This window comes from Podarcis raffonei, chromosome 13 (assembly GCF_027172205.1).
Source record: "Podarcis raffonei isolate rPodRaf1 chromosome 13, rPodRaf1.pri, whole genome shotgun sequence".
NCBI classification, from domain to species: domain Eukaryota; kingdom Metazoa; phylum Chordata; class Lepidosauria; order Squamata; family Lacertidae; genus Podarcis; species Podarcis raffonei.
The window spans coordinates 36,904,692-36,919,612 of NC_070614.1; the positions used below are offsets into that span (position 1 = coordinate 36,904,692).

The following is a 14,921-nucleotide window of genomic DNA, read 5'->3' on the forward strand; positions in this document are numbered from 1 at the left end:
TGTATTTTATTTGAATTTTTTAAAGTTGCTTTTTCCTTTTTTGTAAGCTGATGTAAATGCCAGTGTGATGCAAAGGCAGTGTAACCCCCCTCCCCAAAAAACCACCCCCTCACATTTAAAATAGATAAATAATGAACACCCAAAACACTTCCACCATCACAGCATCAACACCATACATTCAAAGCACTTTTAGCATACATTTAAAGCACACCTATGGCTACATACCTGCCATAATTTTAAAATACATGACCTTCTCCAGAGGATCCTGGGAACTGTTCCTACCTTTCACAGAGCAACAATTCCTAGCACTCTTAACAAACCACAGCTCCCAGGATTCTTTGGGGGCGAGCTGTGTGCTTTAAATGAATATCAAATGTATGGTGTCAATGTGATGACACTCCCCAGAAAAAAATGGAGGGCAGTGCCAAGGAAGGCTGAGGAGTTGTTCCATGTGCTTCATGTGTGCTAGTTCACGTGCTTTAAATGTGTACTAGGCGGATGTGAGTCGCACTGTGGTCTAAACCACTGAGCCTTTTGGGCTTGCTGATCAGAAGGTCGGCGGTTCGAATCCCCACAATGGGGTGAGCTCCCATTGCTCTGTCTCAGCTCCTGCCAACCTAGCAGTTCAAAAGCACATCAAAGTGCAAGTAGATAAATAGGTACCACTGGGGCAGGAAGGTAAATGGCGTTTCTGTGCACTCTGGTTTCTGTCGCTGTGTCCTGTTGCGCCAGAAGCGGTTTAGTCATGCTGGCCACATGACCCGGAAAGCTGTCTGTGGACAAACACCGGCTCCCTCGGCCTGAAAGCAAGATGAGCTTCACAACCCCATAGTCGCCTTTGACTGGACTTAACCGTCCAGGGGTCCTTTACCTTTACCTTACCAAATGTGTGCCACATGCGCTTTAAATGTATGTGCAGGCTCCTTCACTGCCTCAGTCTCTCTTCTTGCCTCCTTGTGGCCAGCCTGGACCTGGCAGCTGAAACCACCCAGCACTTGTGGGACAAGAATGAACAGGGGGAACATTTTCCCTCCACAAATACATCTTAGGTTTTGGGGGTGGTGGGCTTGTGGGTGGGTGGGAAGAAGTCCCGCAGGCTCCTCTTCACATGCCTGTTTGAACCCGAGGCCCTGGGGGGTCTGCTTTCTCCTGCGTTTCACTCTTCCTCTGTCTCTCTGTCTTTCTCTTTTCTGCCCCCAATGCTGGGCTGCAGTTCTCCTCACTATGCATGTCCTGAGGTGATCAAGGTAAGGACTCAGGCCTAGTGCCCACACCCCTCCCCTGCCTTGATGGCATCTCCTTCCCTTCCCTCTTGCCCAGGGATCAAACCAGGGGGTCCGTCAAGCCTGGCCCCAGGCTTTACTTGGGTTGGATAATGGCTTCCCAGTCGTATGTCATCATCTTCTACCCATTTGCCATGGAATAAGCCCCATGGATCTGGGTGGGGCTGATTTCTGAGTAGGCATGTATAGGATTGAACGGTTGGTTGCTTAATTCGTTAAAACAAGAAAGTAGGGAGCAGTTTTGGTTGACTTAAAAGGAGACTCTGTTGAATCAGTCAACGGATTTCAGAAGTGGGTCGAATTCAAACCAAACTAGTTGCGCTTACATCCCATTTAAATAAATGTGAAAAGGTATCAGTGATTGACTTAACACCCACTGATTCCAGTGGGACTTATGGGCAACTAACTCACAGTACAATCCTATGTTTGTCAACTCAGAGGTTAAGTTCCATCAAGTTGAATGGGAGTTATTCACAGGTTATAGCAGGGACGGGGGTAAAATGTGGCCCTCCAGGCCTTTCTGCCTGGCCCTCAGGGCTCTCAGGCCACAGTCCATCCAGAGCCACAGCCTTCACCAGACATGATCCACACCCTCCGCAAGTGTTTTTGCCTGGCTGGAATTGGTCCTTGGGCTCTGGTCATGCTTCCTGTTTGTCTAGATGGAGGGTAGGGAGGTGGGTGTGGAAAATAGCCTTCTGCAGAAAGGCAAATTTCACATGTCTCGGTCTGCCCACTTTTCCTCTGGCCCTGCCCAGCCCTGGCATGTGGCCCCCAGAAGGTCGCCAAGAAGGAAAGGCGATCCTCGGGTTGGAAGAAAGGTATATAGGATTGTAGCATTTGCGTGGACCTAGTTCAGTTTTTCTTCCTATAAGGACTTAACAAACTGCAGATAGCAAGCAGCATTTTAAAAGAGACACCCCTTCCTATGTATGAAAGGTCATGTATCCAGGATGGTGCCTGGTGCGATTCAGGCTTGTGTAATTTAATAACGGAGTAAAGTATGCCATTTTGTAGAACGATTCCCCCCACTTATATTCACATTTGTGTAGATTTAAGTGAGTAATTGATTAATCAACTACAATTCATATGATAAATTTACCTTTCCTTTTTTAACTTGGCGACTGCTCTAATTATATGTGGGGTTGGACAGGGGAAGGTGTTATTGGAGGAGACTGGTAGTTGCTTGTCTCTCATCCCTCACACCCTTTATGACTGGGAAGGGGAACCTGCGACCTGCCTCCAGGCACGGTTGGACTCCAACTCCCATCAGCCCCGTCCAGCTGACCAGGGCTGATGGGAGTTGTAGTCCCACGATAGAGGTCCATAGGTTCCCCATCTCTGCTTTAGTAAGGCCTTGATCTGTACAATATGGTAGCTTCTTCAGAACAACTCTTTTAAAGCACCATAATCTTCATTCCAGAGCCGCTAGATCTGAAATTTAAATTCGGTGACCTGGAGGATATCTACTGAATTCCTTCCCCCAGAAATAAGTCGTTTTTGATGCTGGGAAGAAGCACCACCCACTTGTGAACAGGGGCAGATGGGGGGGGCAGAGTCACCCTCCTGGTGCAGCTCACCTGGACAAGGCTGGGTCAGGGTGGCTGCAAGGTCGGGGCTGCAGAGAGAAGTGCCCGATTGGCTGTGTCATTCACACAGCCCAGCTGTGCCACCAGCTCATGCCAGCCCTGTCTGCATAAGCTGCAGCAAAGCCAATGTTGAGAGGGTGGCTCTGCTCCACTACAGCAGCCACTACTGCTTGTGGAGGGTATTGGGGAAGGGGAACATCAACCAGTCCTGGAAGATGGGGAAATTTTGATCCCTTCTTGATGGCCATAGACTGGAGCCAGGAGACAATAGAGCTTGCTGAGTAATGGACCAAGCGAGGGCAGGAGGAGTTGGGGCAGGTGGCGAGAGACAAGGTTCTCTCATCCTTATGGAGATATATCCCCTTCCCGCCTGTTCTTAACACTTGGGCGAGCCTTCCACTCTCCACTCTGATTTCTTTATTGTCTGTCATTCATTCCCAGCCAAGCTTTCCCTGTCCTGCCCCTGCCCTCCCAAGTTGCCAACCCACCAAATCTCTCTGCTCTTCGCTCCTTAGGGGGAGAAGTACGATGGACGTCGCGCTGACATGTGGAGTTGCGGAGTCATCCTCTTTGCCCTGCTGGTGGTAAGGCTGCTCCCCAGTAAATTGCCAGGCTATTCAACACCCCCTGCCCGCCCCCTACCGTGTTGTCCTCCCTGTGGCAAAGGTGTTCCAAGCTTGCTCAGAGCAATCTATGTCCAATGCTGGTCCTATTCAGAGCAGACCTGTTGAAACTAATGGACATGATGGACTGAAGTTCACTAATGTGAATACCTCCAGGTATGGTTGGGCTTCATCTCCCATCAGCCCCAGCTGGCCAATGGATGGTCAGAGATGATGGGTGTTGTAGTCCAACAACGTCCGGAAAGCCACAGGTCCCCCATCTCTGAGTTGTATGTTCTTTATTTATTTACAAACACATTTCCGTGCTGCCACATCACAAAGTATTGGGGTGGAGCACAACACTGAAACATAAAACAACAACTGAAAACAATACAGATAACCATTAGCTAGCCTAAAAAATAAAAACGAAATGGTTACAAAGGCCTGCCAGTGTAAAAAGATCTTCAAGATCTACAAGTCAAAAGCGAGGAGCCTGATGAACCTCTCCTGGAAGGGTCAGGTGGCACTAAATGCCAAACATCTAGAACTTGAATTTAAACGCAACCCTCCCCCCCCCATTCTGCATTTGAAATCTCAATACTGAAAAATCTGTGTGAGCTTTCATTTTGGGGTCGGTTCTCTCGTCCTTTGTCCTGCAGGGAGCGCTACCCTTTGACGACGACAACCTACGCCAGCTGCTTGAGAAGGTGAAGCGGGGGATCTTCCATATGCCCCACTTCATCCCGCCCGACTGCCAGAACCTCCTGCGGGGCATGATTGAGGTGGAGCCCGAGAAAAGACTCAGTGTGAGTAATCCCGGTGGTGCAAATGCTGTTAAAGTAGGGTTAGGGGAAGACATTTTATTCGTTTTTCCTTTAAAGGTGAATTCACCTGATCTGCATTTTCCAAAACAATGTATGAACCAAGAGACAGCCATCTTTTTGAAATTTGCAATTCTCTGAATTTTGCAGTGCACTCCTGCAGCTGAGTAATGTATTCGGAAAATGCATATACTAATGTAAGATGTGTATAAACATTTACAAATATATTTAAAATTTACAGAATTGTAGTTGAAAAAATATTTACCAAAAAATGCTTTTTAAAGGCACACTTTTCATGTATTCTTGTACACATTACTTCAGTTTTTCCAAACAAATTACACAGAATCACACATTTGTGCAAACAAATTACACAGAAAACAAAAAGAAGTAGACTTATAGAGGTATAACCATCCATGTGTGTGTGTGTGTGACATACAAATTGCATTATATTAGGGAAAATATAAGTACTAGAGAAAATATGCTTTGCAAAAATGTAGATAATAGGATAAATTATTATTATTATTATTATCATTATTATTCAAACTTCTATACCCACTTCGTCCGAAGATCGTAGGGTGGTTCACAACATGAGAAAGCAAAATACATAATAAAAATAAGAACTGGAAACTAAATGGCAGCCAGTGCAGTTGGGCTAGGATTGGTGCTATATGCTTAAACTATGTTGCCACAGTGAGCAACCTGGTGGCCAAATTCTGCACCAGCTAAAGTTTCCAAGCCCTACAGATAATGCCCTGCAGTAATCTAACCTGGAGGTTACCAGAGCATAGATGACAGAAGTTACCGTAGGTTATCCCTGTCCAGATAGGGACACAGCTGTGCCACCAGCTGAAGCTGATGGAAGGCACCCTGTGCTACTGAGGCCACCTGAGTCTCAAGCAACAGCAAAGGATCCAGGAGTACCCCCAGGCTGCATACCTGCTCCTTCAGAGGGAGTGCAACTCCATCAAGAGCAGGCAACCTCCCATCCAACCATTAACATCATGATGAGTTTTCATGAGGGCTTTTAAATTGCCCCCTCCCTGCAAAGTGATGCAGAAATGTGGGGAGCTGGACTTAAGACTGGACAAATCAGAAACTAAAACTGGTAGATTTGCCCATCCTTAGTTGGAAGAGAAGCAATAACATAGTTTTGGGTGGGGAGCTCTTTAGATCTGACATCCACTTTCTTGGGACTAAGCCTCGCCAACCTCAGTGAGGCTTTCTTTTGAGTAGACTTGTAGAGGATTGCATTTATAGATGATTTAAGGAGAAAAAGTTTCTAATGTTGTTGTTTCCCCCCCTCCATGTGGCAACTTTAGCTGGAACAGATCCAGAAGCACCCATGGTTCTTGTGAGTACCTCCAGATCCTTCTTTTTGATTCCCACCAAGTCTCAATATTTTCTGGCTTCACTGGGTGGAGATATGTGTGTATGAGGTGGGGGGGGCACATGGAGAAACTGAACCCAGGAGATGGGCAGAGTATAAATAGTTTCTCAGTCAAATACATCCCTGGCAACTGTGACCCTTCCTCTAGATCAGGGGTTTCCAAACTTGGGTCTGCAGCTGTTTTCAGACTACAACTCCCACCATCCCTAGCTAGTCAGGGATGATGGGGATTTTAGTCCAGAAATGGCTGGAGACCCAAGTCTGGGGAACCCTGCCCTAGATCCACCTCATTGATGTCTGAGCTTCCAGCTTAAATGTGTCCAAACATAGCTTTGTATCCATGAGCGCCAGAAAGGCGAAAGTCATATTCATTATATTGCGTTTGTTTTATTTATTTTTGGCTATAAGCTGTTACAACAATACTAAAATGCTGATGCAAAATAGAATCCTGAAACAGTATTTCCATAGGTACGTAATAAATAGGTTCTTTTCTGGACCCTAGATCATGACAAAAGCCATGCTTTGTTAGACATACAGTATTAATTGTTATACACACAATTAATTGTAAAAAAATTACATGGGGGGGGGGAGCGACAACCCTAAACCCAACCTCAAAACTTGACATACACATTTCACTGTGAAAATATAAAGCCGGGCTGGCCAGCATTTGCCAACCTGAGGTTGATAGTCGCCTTTGGCCAAACCTTACTTTCCTCTTGGTGGTCTGTGCTTCTTTTCTCCCAGGGGAGGTAAGAATGAACCAGAGCCAGAGCAGCCGATTCCTAGGAAGGTGGCCATCCGACGGATTCAGTCAGTCAGCGAGCTGGACCCCGACGTGCTGGAGAGCATGCACTCCCTTGGCTGTTTCCGCGACAAGAATAAGTTGAAGCAGGAGCTGCAGACCGAGGGGTGAGAGATTGGGGCACGTGGCTGGAATGGGGAAGGAGAGCCTGTCTAACGTTTTGCACATTGCACTGTGGGGATGCACTGAACTAGTGGAGGAATGCTTTGGGGGAGGTTTTATATTTATTTAATTGTATCTCACCTTTCCTTCCTCCTTGGAACCCAAGGTGAGATACGTGTGTTTCCCAGGGAGTCAGCCATCCAGGCACTGACCAAAAGCCAGACCTGCTTTGCCTCAGCAAGATAGTGGTCTCATGTGCTTCAGAGCTTGTGACTGGTGTGTAAAATGGTTTGTAGGCAGCTTAGGTTCCCTGCTAGGAATTGGGAGCTATAGGAGGAAGGGGGCTTCCAGACAGCTGCTGTTTGGGGGTGAGATTCCATCATTTGCAGGCAAATTCAGGTTTGCATAATTATAGTTGATTGGGACATTCTGAGCAACAAACCCACTTCCCACTTTCTGCAAGTAGGAAAGTGACAGGAAAAGGCATTAGACAATGTGAAGTAACACTTGCTTTTGTAGCGCATAGTTTACTGGTGCTTTAGAACTCTTTTTTTATCAAACATAAACAATAAAGGTGGAGCACCACTTGCTTTGATGCAACGTTATCTAACCTCCCTGCAAACAAATCAGGATGAATGCTGAATGAATAGGTTTTCTGGAAGTTCCTGAAGCTAGGATTGTTCTCACAGAGAAATCTCAGCACTCCTGCAAAACTACAGTTCCCATAGTTCTTTGAGAGAAGTTGCAACAGCTTTTGCACACTGGCTCAAACTGCCCATAGGTTTGTGGCATGGGTGTGTTCTACGAGAGGTGAAGGAGGGCTGAGGTTTGGTTCTTGGCAAAAGCATTGATGAAAAACAAAAGAATCAGGAAGCAGCAGGAAGGGGGGTGTTAAGCATAAATATTTGGGTTTGTGGGGAGGAAGATGCTGCCTGCATCCTGACCCTGTTCCCTCAATTTGTCCCCCTCTCCACTTCAGGGAGAACCAGGAGAAAATGATCTACTATCTGCTCCTTGACCGCAAAGAGAGATATCCCAGCTGCGAGGATGAGGATCTGCCTCCGCGCAACGATGTTGGTGAGATGTCAGGGAGCCCGTTCCCGACACACGTCAAGGTGCAGGAGTGGGAGGCTTGTTCCCAGGAATCCCAGGGAGATGCCAACAGACACAGTTCTCCCGGAGGATCCAAAAGACATTTTCGGAACACCTTGGAGCCCCCTTCTTAACAACGGCCCTTGAGAAAATGCTGCTGGGTTGATAGGCAACCTCCAAGGACTCCCTCCCTCTTTCCATGTCTCATTTGGGGATTTTGTCTTTGTTGGGGAACCTGAAAAGTTCTGAAAGGCAATGAACAGGTGTTGTCACCTATGCAACTGGGTGTGAAGAACCTTTGGCCCTCTGGATGGTGCTGACCTACAGCTCCCACCCCCCCTACCCATTGGCCCTGGTTGCTCAGGCTGATGGGAGCTGTAGTCCAGCAACATCTGATTGGCCAAAGGTTCCCGACACCTGCTCTAAACTACTCTAGGGTACAGTCCTTGAAGACATTCTCCTACAAGTATCCCACTGTTGCCACCACATCTAAGCGAGAGCTGTATTTTTGTGCATCCCATCATTGAATGCATTGCAGACTTCTGTTGGTGCCCTGAGAACTGCATTTCTCGTCACCATTACCCCCTTGCCCAATAAATTTCTGTCCCGGGCCCAGTGAAAGCAGTGTGTGTGTTTGAGAAAGCAGAGGTTGGATGGCCACCTGCCATGGGTGCTTTAGTTGAGATTCCTGCATTGCAAGGGGTCGGACTGGATGACCCTCGGGGTACCTTCCAACTCTACAGTTGTATGATTCTAAGAGAGAGGGAGAGAGAGGTGGCATCAGAGTATTTGGAAATGTGGCTCTCTTCCTCTGAGTACTGAAGTACTGCATCTCTCTCCCCCCCATTTATTCTAGACCCTCCTCGGAAGCGAGTCGACTCGCCCATGCTGAACCGACATGGGAAGCGCCGACCTGAGCGGAAGTCCATGGAAGTTCTGAGTGTCACCGATGGCGGTTCTCCCGTTCCGGCCCGAAGGGCCATAGAGATGGCACAACATAGCCAGCGGTGAGTATGTGTTTAGCAGCGACTCTTCCGCAGCCTGGCATTAGGAGGCGCCATTGCCTTTTTTGTGTGCGCTTCCTCTGCTCCTGGAACTGGGAAGTGCAAATATTTTAACCTTTGGTTGCCATCCAGTGGCTGCACGAGGAATTCAATGTATGTTTACTGGACTAACAAAACTTTGCTGTCTCTTGCTGGTAGTTGCATGTAGAGCAGTTATTTAGCCGCCTCTGGCTCTTTGTGTTAACATTTCATTTTTAATACTTAGTTTCTGCCAAGGAGGCAAACACAGAGTTTGTTTAACACTTTCATGTCCCGTTCTTCAGTTGTTAGAATTGCCCTTGTGCATTGTTGATCTTTGCTGCCCCTGCGGGTTGTGTTGAAAACTGCACAGAACTGCAGTGCATTGCTCCCCTTACTGCTGTTTCTGCAAAAACATTTTTGTGTATCTCCTGCTTTTTTCCTGTGTGTCTCATCTGACCCCCCAAGACGGTACTAACCCTCAATATGGCTTTCTCCCCAACTAACAGGTCTCGATCTGTAAGTGGTGCCTCCACTGGCTTATCCTCCAGTCCCCTCAGTAGCCCCAGGGTGAGTACCTGAGATATTGGAGAAATTACAGAGTTGGGGAAGGGAAAGGGGCAGAAGATTGGGTGGTGGGCAAAGGTGTTGTGGGGCATAGGGAAGGGGGGGAGTGGGTTTTGGAGGGACTGGGATTTGGAAACAGATCTGCAGATCCAGCAGCCTCATTCACATCTCATCTTGCACTCAGTTCAAGTTGGTGAGGGGAGGGAAGAGGTGCTTAGTCAATCGCTGGTTCTCCTCACAGTGGGGCTTGCATACACGGCAGGCAGAAAATTAGCCAAGTGCATATCACTCCCCCATGCACCCCTCTCCCCCCTTATTGCATCCCCATGCCAGGAGAAAGCTGGACCTGTTGAATTGCCACCTGGTACCTAGCTTTCAAACATGCCTGGCCTCTGTCAGTGAAATATAGTAGTGACCTTAAAGAGAAAAGGAGAGAAGACATGTGTAGACTTTGATGAGGGATGTCAGAGAGAGAGGGGGGGCTGTGTATACACCACACATTTAATGCACACCCACACCCACACACCCTTGCAGAATCTTGGAAACTGCAGTCCATTAAGGGTGCTGGGAATCGTAGCTCTGCGAGGAGTAAGTTACAGTTCCCAGGATTTTTTTTTGGGGGGGGAGCTATGTGCTTTAAATGTATGGTGTATATGCAGGTAGGGTTTGATGAAAGGGACAGGGCTCAAAGTTCTGTGGGAACAAGAGTTTGAGGTGGGGTGCCTTGAAAATGTGGGCAGGTCCACAGCTAGATCTGGAAAGTTGGAGGCAAGGGGAGAAACCAGTTTGAAGTGATCAAAGGGAAGGCAAAGGGCCAAACTAGGCATGGCATTAAGCACATGATCTGCCCAAGTGTGTGCTTGGTTTCTCAATAGCAGCTGGTGGGGGAGGGGGGAATCGAGATCGGGATCATGGTATGGGAAAGAAGGGATTTAACTCTTTGCTCCACCCACAGCCCTGATCTAAATCTCCCCGCTCCCCTGCATGCAGCTATTTTTTGCCTTTGCTGCTAATTGCAGTTTTTCTCCTGGGGTAACAAACAGCAGCCCCAGAAGAGCAGGGCAGGGAGCTCTGGATTAGAAAGATGGTGGGGACACGGGGTCAAATTCCCTCCTTGTCCCAGATCACAGTGCTGATCCAGACCTCAGAACTCCATCCCTCACCTGTGCACTCTGTGCCTGAAATTTAGTAAACGAGGGCATACGTAAGAGGTTCTGCTGTGTGTGCTTCATGCCATGGTTGGTTTGGCTAAAAGTAGCAACAAGCTGTAGGCTAGGTAGCATTGGCAGTGCAGCATGTTGGCTGTTGTGGAAGTAGGCAAAGCCCTTTGCTGTTTGGAGGCAGGTTCTTTGTTGCTACTAGCTGCACAGAAGGCAGAAATTGAGCTGGTGCAGCTTTGATCAGCACGACACCTCCATGCCAGCGAAGACCTCAGCCCTTGAACTGCAGCCTGTCACAAAGTTAGTAAAGGTGCACAGAAGCAAATGGGGGAAGAAACCCTTAGAAGAGGAAGCTTCTCTTTGCAGTAGGCTGGCTATTTAGGGTTTGACTGCCTCTAGGGCAGGTTCCCTGTGAGAAAGGGGCAGGGCAGCCTTCCCCTGGTGCCTTCCAGCTGATGCAGACATTCCCTTGATCTCTTGGGCCTCCTGTTTCAACTGCCAGGCTGCTTTAAAGGGATTCATCTGTTAAAACAATCATGCACATTTATATTTTAATGTTTTAATGGGGTTGTTCTATGCTGTATTTTACTTGTGTGTTTTAAAAATTATGCTGCATTCTAACCATTCTGCAAATGGGGCTATATATGTTTTGTAAGCTGCTTAGGAGCCGCCTGGGTCTTAAGCAGCATATAAATAAATGAAGATGAAGGTTGATGATGATGCAAGCCAGCTCTGGCTCTCTCATCAGTCCCAGCCAGCTTGGCCAGTGGTCAGGGATGATGGAAGCCGGAGTTCAACAACACCTGTAGGGCACCAGGTTGTGGAAGGCCACTTTCGGGCTTGGAGCAGCTGCTCTGTAGGAAAGGGTGGCTGTTTGCGGGAGGAGGAAGCAGAGGGCTGGTCTCCCCGGGAGGCAGACAGGCAGAGGAGGACATAATATCAAGAAAGCCCCGTGGAGAAGCGATGGAGGGGAGGTGGAGTAGTGGATGTCAGGTTTGCTGCAGCGCAGGCTGGCTGGAAGGAGACATGTAGTCTTTGGGCGCCACAGATATCCCACGGTAGGCTTGCCATGGAGCAGGCAGATCCTTACGAAATCAGGTCATTTGTCACGCCACCGAGTTCTGTCTGGGCCACAGAGCGAGACTCTCTTTGGGAGCAGGCTTGTGGGGCTGTCACCTGCCATTACTCACCCCCATCTCACGGCTCTCCCCTCCTCACCTTTCTTCCTCCCCCCCACTTCTCCCCACACCCAGAGCCCCATCTTCAGCTTCTCCCTCCCATCGCCTCCCCCGGCCCCTGCGAAGACTCAGACGCTTCCGGCCAAGGGCAGCCCGGCAGGGGAGCGGGCCCTGCAGAGCCGGCGCTCCGCCCCTTTCCCCTTGCCCCCCAACTCTCCGCCCCCTCACCCGCCCTCCTCTCCCCGCTGCTTTTTCCCTTCTACTAAACCCCCACCCAAATCTGTGCTGCAGGTCACCCCCCACCCCTCCCCTCGGGGAAGCCCCCTCCCCACTCCGCTCGGCACCCCTGTGCACACGCCCAAAGAGAGCCCCAGCGGCACCCCCGGAGGGACGCCGCCCAGCAGCCCGGGCGTGGCGGGCGTGGCCTGGAAGACCCGCCTGAACTCCATCAAGAACAGCTTCCTGGGCTCCCCGCGCTTTCACCGCCGGAAACTACAAGGTGAGTGGGCAGTTCCGCCCCCTGCTGGGGAGGGTGTGTGCACAGGTGCATGCGGGTGTAGCGGTTGTGTGTGCCAAAGACAAATCAAGGTATAAAAGCAGTGTTGACAAAGGGATTGTGAGTGACCCATCCTTAACGCATGGCAACTTTGCCCCCTGTAAGGTGGTGTGTGAGATGTTCTGTGTGAGCATCTAAAGCACTTTCCTGCGCATGTGCAAGAGCAGTGAATTCTGGCAGGCAGAGGAGCATTCAGAGGGTACAGCTGCATCAGGACTGATGTGTGCCTATGACTGGGGACGATCGAGAATGAAAGGGCAAGAGCACAGAGAGTAATCAAAAGGGCGTGCACGTATGAATGAAATGGGAGTTTGCATAATGCCGTTGTGCAACAAATTGCTTACATGAAGCTGAACCTCTGTGGTCCAGCAAACCAAATCTTTATCTCTCCACCCAATGGGCCAACTTTGACAGGTGGGCAGGACCACAGATGTCATAACGATGTCAGGGATCTATGATTCCGGGGGAAGCTAGCTTGAGCAGCAGAACCAGGCAGGATGAAGTCCCCAACCATCAGCTGATGTCATCTGCCAATTGGGATGATGTCACCTGATTGATAGGTGGGTGCAGTTTTTTTGGGGAAACAGCCTCTTGGGCTAAATTGGAACCCATGGCAGGCTAAGGTTGGCAATTTGCCATCCATGGTATAAATTATATGTCAGACAAATATAAGAGAGGGATGGAAATGTGCAAAATAGGAACCTGGGAAGCTGCCTCATGCTGCCTCAGAACACTGATTCCCCCTAGCATTATTGCCTACACTGGCTGGCAGTATCTCCAGGATTTTGGGCAGGGAGACTCTCCCGGCCCTCCCTGGAGATTCCAGGGATTGAACCCAGGACCTCCTGCAAGCAAAGCAGATGCTCTACCACTGAGCTACGGCTCTTGCCCAAGCAAGGCTGTGTGGAAGTCCTAGCCACCCCTGTTTTTGTCCTCAACATCCAGCAGCAAGTGCAGCTTTGCTTTGAAGCACTGGAGTGGGTGGGAAGGAGGTCACGCACACTCCTGTTTTACATTTCATGTTTCTCCTCCTCGCCCTGCAGTTCCTACACCAGAAGAAATGTCCAGTCTTACTCCAGAATCATCCCCTGAGTGAGTATCAGAAGGCAGTGGCAATAAGGAAGGAGACGAAAATTCCTTTCATTTCCCTTCCCTCCTTGTTCTTTAACTTCATTCCTTACTGGATGCAGGGTTGTATTTAGGAGTTGGCAAGACTAGCCAAGGGCTCAGATCCAGGGTGTGTGTGCAAAAATGGTGCTTTTGTACTCTGGCTTAGAGTGACTGGGAGCGTGCATGCTCCCTGGGCCACTCCTCCACTGCTCAGGGCAGCCAGGCAAGGCACGCAGGTTCCACTGGCAAAGGGACAGGGGAATCGATACATCTCCTTGCCAAGAGCACAAGGGAGCTTCTGACTGGATGGCAATTCGATTCCACAGTAAATATGTGGTTGTTGGCATGGGGAGATCCAAATCTCCCCACCCTCCACCTGCACCAAGTGGACTCATCGGAGTCAGACACAGGCCAGCACGGAGAATGCAGGTCTCCGTGGCCAGTGAAGTTAACTCTTTATTCAAGGAAACTGCATAGAACACAGCAACACTTCCCAGTAAGTCTTGTCCCTTTGGAGCAGTTGTCAGGACTGAAGGTCCCTGCCTTCCACCCTTTCTAAGGCTCCTCCTCTCCCAGATGTTTCCCAAGCAGTCTCAAACTGCGTCTGTACACGTTTGGCCTCTGTCCTGCTCTCCTCATTATTCTGCATGTTTTTGCAGCAGGAGAGGGAGACTCCCTGGATTCTTCATCAGCCTCTTGCCCCCTCCCCTCCTCTGCTTCAGCCTCAGAGTCTGAACTGCTCTCTGTCACAGGCTCTTCCTGCTCACTAAACCCTGCTGCCCCATCAGCATCCGGCACCTACTCCCAATCCTGTTCCTCTGGCCTCTCCTCAGTGTCCCACCGCCAATCCCTGGGCTCTGAGCTTTCCTCTTCCGGAGTTTCCCTTGGGTTCCCCAGCTGGTGCCTCCCACCTCTCCTCTTCGTCCAGCCAGTCCCTGATAAGTGCTTCTGTGGTTGTGCAGTTGCCACAGGCTCAGGCTTCAGTGGCAACAAGTGGGCACCTCTCCTTCTTTGCCGTGCTTATTTGCAGGCTGTCACAGCCTTCCTGTTCTGCTTTTGCCCCTTTCAGACTAGCCAAGAAATCCTGGTTTGGGAATTTTATCAACCTAGACAAAGAGGAACAAATTTTCGTGGTCATCAAAGACAAACCCCTGAGCTCCATCAAGGCTGATATCGTACACGCCTTCCTCTCGGTGAGTGCTGAAGGCCCTGGAGGGGAAGAATGTGTGTGTTTGGGGAGACCGTGAAGAATAGGATATGGAGGCAAGTAAGACAGGCCTAAAAAGGGACATGGGTGCCGCTGTGGGTTAAACCACAGAGCCTAGGACTTGACAATCAGAAGGTCGGCGGTTTGAATCCCCGCGACGGGGTGAGCTCCCGTTGCTCGGTCCCTGCTCCTGCCCACCTAGCAGTTCGAAAGCACGCCAGTGCAAGTAGATAAATAGGTACCGCTCTGGTGGGAAGGTATACGGTGTTTCTGGGTGCTGCTCTGGTTCGCCAGAAGCGGCTTAGTCATGCTGGCCACATGACCTGGAAGCTGTACGCCAGCTCCCTCGGCCAATAAAGCGAGATGAACGCCGCAGCCCCAGAGTCGGTCACGACTGGACCTTTACCTTTACCTTTAAGACAGGCCTACTGGGTGCTGATGACCGC

The 14,921-nt window shown here is 49.6% G+C and overlaps 1 protein-coding gene across 3 annotated transcripts in view; it reads left to right on the forward strand.

The window, feature by feature from the left end:
• BRSK1 (BR serine/threonine kinase 1) overlaps nt 1-14,921 on the forward strand; it is a 47,631-nt gene that overhangs the window by 26,167 nt on the left and 6,543 nt on the right. For all 3 annotated transcript variants that reach the window (XM_053360957.1, XM_053360958.1, XM_053360959.1), the window contains 11 exons: nt 1,214-1,247; nt 3,385-3,453; nt 4,131-4,277; nt 5,612-5,643; nt 6,424-6,588; nt 7,563-7,660; nt 8,532-8,682; nt 9,207-9,267; nt 11,894-12,101; nt 13,202-13,250; nt 14,338-14,461. In XM_053360957.1, coding sequence (XP_053216932.1) covers nt 1,214-1,247; nt 3,385-3,453; nt 4,131-4,277; nt 5,612-5,643; nt 6,424-6,588; nt 7,563-7,660; nt 8,532-8,682; nt 9,207-9,267; nt 11,894-12,101; nt 13,202-13,250; nt 14,338-14,461 — 1,138 coding nt within the window. The remainder of the gene's footprint in view (nt 1-1,213; nt 1,248-3,384; nt 3,454-4,130; nt 4,278-5,611; nt 5,644-6,423; nt 6,589-7,562; nt 7,661-8,531; nt 8,683-9,206; nt 9,268-11,893; nt 12,102-13,201; nt 13,251-14,337; nt 14,462-14,921) is intronic.